Raw genomic sequence first — 4,815 nt, 5'->3', positions numbered from 1 at the left:
CAATATTGGTGTTTGGTATTTTGAGTACTTTATTTTCTGTAATATTGCAGATATTGTGTGTGTGTGTGGTATTTTGAGTACTTTATATGCTGTAATATTGCCAATATTGGTGTTTGGTATTTTGAGTACTTTATTTTCTGTAATATTGCTCATAGTGTGTGTGGTATTTTGAGTACTTTATATGCTGTAATATTGCTCATATTGTGTGTGGTATTTTGAGTACTTTATATGCTGTAATATTGCTCATATTGTGTGTGGTATTTTGAGTACTTTATATGCTGTAACATTGTCAATATTGGTGTGTGGTATTTTGAGTATTTTATTTGCTGTAACATTGCCAATATTGTGTGTGTTGTATTTTGAGTAATTTATTTGCTGTAATATTGCCACTATTGCTATGTAAACTTGAGAAATGTTATTTTGCAAGGCAAATGCCAGTGCTTTTTGAAATTATGCTGAACTTTGATAATGACAGTAAGTTTTGTTTTTGTCTATTGATATAGGGTGAGTGCCTTGACTTGTCATTATATTTACCAGAAGCTGACAGCAACTACAGCATCTCTCAACTTTTAGCTAAGTGTGCTAAATTAACAAACAGAGATGGATCAATAAAGCAAACAGCAGAAGACGACAGCAAGAAATGGAGAAATATTGCCCAACCTAGGTTGGTGAAGTTTCTCACAAATTATTAATCACAGCTTATGATATTTATATGGTACTGTGTTTCTACACATTGGTGTTTCTGATGAAGGACATCAGTAGAAACATAAGATGAAGGTTTTTTTGTTACATTGATTGTCATGAGTTAATTATTTCCAATGTACTCTAAGAATGGAACATACCTTTTCTTTATTCTGAGGATATGTCCAAATGCTATAATTAAAAATTCATGACATATTAGCTGTCATAGATGTTTATTTACATGTCATCTTCTGCTTTACTAAATTTTACATTGTTAACTAAGTGTGCACGTGATCAGTCCGATGACCAACCCCACATTGGAGAAGGAATGTTGGCTATAATTCTAAATTTATTATGCTCGTCTTCATGAAATTTGGCAAGCATTTATTAAAACATACAAGTTTGTTGCACACAAAAAATCAGATGAGTTACAAAAGCTTTTGCACTCAAGAACTGACAGCATAAGTTCTGGCTTAGACACTGACAAGTTGAAGTACAAGGTGATGTTCATTTGAAGAATAAAAATACTTTTGTCCACTGTACAGGCTTCATGTTGCACTTGTATAACTTCTAGAACCTCTGAACTTCACATCTACAATTTCCTCAGTATTTATGTATATTGTATCTGGTACTTACTATCCTTTAACACTAAGTGTTGATAACTGGTATCAAATAAGTGTTTAATGACAAACTATTAGTTACGTATAAGCGGATCCAGCTGATTTCTTATAGAACTAGAACTAGTTAAACCCAACAGTGGCTCAGCGGTAAGTATGAATGCTTATAATGTTTCAATACCTGTGGTGAGCATAGCACAAATATAACACATTATGTAACTTTGTGCTTCAAAAATAACAAGAACAGATGAATTTTGTGTTAAAAAAGAATGCTTATCCTTATGGAGAACATCTTCAAGTAGAAAAAAGAATAATTAAAACACGCTTATAAAGAAGAAACATGTTTTACCGAGCATATAAGTTGAAAGGGGTTAGCCATGTGTTGTTTTTATTCTCTAACCACAGTGAACCTATATTTATACAGGTCTTTGATGAATGTCTAGTACTAATGCTAATTAATTACCTTATGATCTTTTGTTGTTTTTTGTAATAAGTTAAGCACACAGGATGAAAATGATCGTACAATACAAAAAGATATTGACTTATGAGAAGCACTCATTTCAAAGTTGTGATGATATTAAATGTCAGGCAAGTTTGGACATATTCTTCTGTTGCTGTAAACAATATTTGAATATTGATTGTTTATATACTTTAAATATATACCAGCTTCTTCAGGTAATTGAAAAGTAAGAAGTGTTTTAAAACTTATTGTAAATGGTTTAAATATGTCTGAACATTTTGTAAGCCAATGTAATTTGAAACAAAGTTGATATAACCAAGATTTAAAACTTTGATTCGATATTTACCCATTGTTACTCTGTAAGATTGCAAACTGTCAGCAATGTAGGATAAAATGGAAAACTAATATCAACTACTTAATACCATGTTAATGGTGCTCTGTAAAAGGTTGTAGCACGCACATTTTGACCTCCCTTCCATGTACATAGGGTTAATACAAATGCAGATGGATGAATACCTTGCTTAAGCATATCTGATCACATCAAATCAATAACAAATTACACTTTGCTAAATTACAAACTCGATAATCATTCTACAAAAAGAAACTTGTAGTGTGACAGTGCACACCACAACACAGTGACTTTCTTAGTTCTTTGTAAAAAAAAAACCTAATCTGTTTGTATTTAGTGCTAGATGGATAGACTGCTGGTCAGTACCAATTCTTGCTCTCAGCATCACATACACCTACTATCCTGTACCTCCCCTATTGAAACACCACTACGATCTCGACGTTACCACTCCGGAGAGGGAGGAAATACTACTCTCTCCCATCAGGCCTAGTGCAGCTCACAGTAAGCCCAACCAAAGGACACCATCCACAGAAGATTTTGATCCAACAACCTTGCTTCCAGATATTATTGAAGTGGAACTGGAAGTTGGACCTTCTGTTTTGTGTTTAACAGGTTCTTTGCTACGCCATATATTGTTTTTAAAGGTATGCAGAGGGTTAGTGTCAAACATAATATGGAAGTTGCACAACAGATGTATACTTAAAGTTAATTTAAAACTATATATTTTCACATGAATAACTGAATATTGTGTTGCTCATTCTTCATTGTACTCCTTACAAACTTCATGATCTGAAAGTATGTTACAATACCAGAATTTAATGAAATCAACTAAACATTATCTTATTGTTGTCATTCAAGAATTAATAATTGGATTATCTTTGCTGTATCTGCAATTTTTTTGTTTTTTAAGAGTGTTTTTGCATTGTTATATTAAAAAATGTGCATTACTAGACATTAATAAAATTTAAAGATGGTTTGAATGTGTAATGAAAAGAAATTATTATAAGTTTAACACAGTAACAGATGTACAATATTTGGATATGGTTTTACTAACCTCGTCAACACATTGTACATTTGTTACTGTCTTGAACTTGTTATGTAATTTTCTCTGCTACACATTAAAGCCACCTCTAAAGTTTATTAGTCTCAAAGTGGCCCTCTTCATCATCATCAACTTTACCAGACATTTTTCTAAAATTATTTGAAAAACTTCATTTTTAATTGTTTTATTATGATTATAAGAGGTATTCATTACTATACATTTTACTCAGATTATTTGAAGTTAAATAAGGTTTTTCTGTGTAAGCTTTAAATTTGGAAACTACATAATATACTAGAATCAGTATACTTGAAATTACAAAAAAGATTAAATATATTTAAGTAGTAGATGACAGCATTTTTTTTTTATCTTAATAGAATTAAGGTAACTAACATAGAGGCAAGCAAATATTACAATATATAGTGTTCGAAAAGTCTGGAACTATAGGTGATTTGCAGCTTTTCTTAATTTCAAATACATGACTGATTAAGGTGCTGTCAAAACATAAGAAGATCGAGTTAATCCAAACTTGTTTCAAGTTACAAGAACAGCATGTGGAACACATTCTGTAATATTCATTGAAGTGCCTATGGTTGCAGATATAACAGGATGCTGAGTAGGCTAATCATTTGGAGTTCAACGTAAATCTAGTTATCAATAGATTTGTTTAAAATCCAGGTTTACAGTTAGGAGTGGAGTACACATGTCACTAACTCAAGGAAGTTTACAGTTAGAATAAAGAATTGACTTGGAGACTGAGATTCAAAACACAAAGAACACTTTAATTCAATATATTAAGATACTTGGGAGAATACCAAAACTATCTTGAAAAGCTTCACTGATAAAATTATAAATTCTTCAGTCTGAGCAGATAACTGTACCTCAATTAAACTTTCAGTAATACCCATTAGATTTCTTAATACAACCAATAAGTTATCAGTTAACATATTAAGTGAAATATGCTCAGACATAGTTTACTGTATAAACTTTACATCCAATTTCTAATTATATTGTTTAACTGAGAGAGAGAGATAGCAATTGTTAACTTACATGGAGCATGAGCATGACAGGTTTTCAATATTTGTTAAAGTTGAAATCTTCATCAATGGTATTGGTTCAGGACAGACTGTCAGCAGGACTACTGGCTTCTTAAGTGTTACTGGAGAACTGACTTTTAGCCCAAAATATGGGTTTTTATACAAATTTCTTTGGTATTCTTACAATTTTCAAAATATTTTACATGTCCAACTCACAAGTAGATCTGTCACTTCATTGAATGAATTTTGTTGGCTCGTCATAATTCTCGGAACTAAAACTAATTTAATAATTGGTTATGATCGAAGACGGTAAATTGGCAGCCTGTTTACCTGAATTTCTCCTCATCCTTCTTGCAGTCAAAATTTCACCAAATATCTCTGATTATCTTTCTAATTCCTCTTTCTCTCTGCTATGGTTATGTCTATTTATATAGATAAAATAAGCAGTTGATTCCCAATATCACTTGGAATGCAGCTTAGTTTATGCTTAACATGTACATTTCCATTCTTGGTCAAGTGTCATTGTGTAACTTCTCTTAAGTATTTGCTAAATGTGCTCATCTTTTTTTCATATTGCATGCATGTATACACCTGGAAAAAAGTTAAGCACCCCCGTGTTTTTTTCAAGTGAT

General features: G+C 31.7%; 1 protein-coding gene across 1 annotated transcript in view; it reads left to right on the top strand.

The window, feature by feature from the left end:
• The window catches only part of LOC106472574 (uncharacterized protein KIAA1109-like), a 58,296-nt gene that overhangs the window by 15,710 nt on the left and 37,771 nt on the right, over nucleotides 1-4,815 (top strand). Inside the window, exons 4-5 of the mRNA XM_013933227.2 lie at nucleotides 504-664; nucleotides 2,445-2,751. Coding sequence (XP_013788681.2) covers nucleotides 504-664; nucleotides 2,445-2,751 — 468 coding nt within the window. The remainder of the gene's footprint in view (nucleotides 1-503; nucleotides 665-2,444; nucleotides 2,752-4,815) is intronic.

The sequence above is a fragment of the Limulus polyphemus genome, unplaced genomic scaffold (assembly GCF_000517525.1).
Source record: "Limulus polyphemus unplaced genomic scaffold, Limulus_polyphemus-2.1.2 Scaffold5432, whole genome shotgun sequence".
Taxonomy (NCBI): Eukaryota; Metazoa; Arthropoda; class Merostomata; order Xiphosura; family Limulidae; genus Limulus; species Limulus polyphemus.
This window is presented reverse-complemented; position numbering and strand designations above follow the sequence as displayed.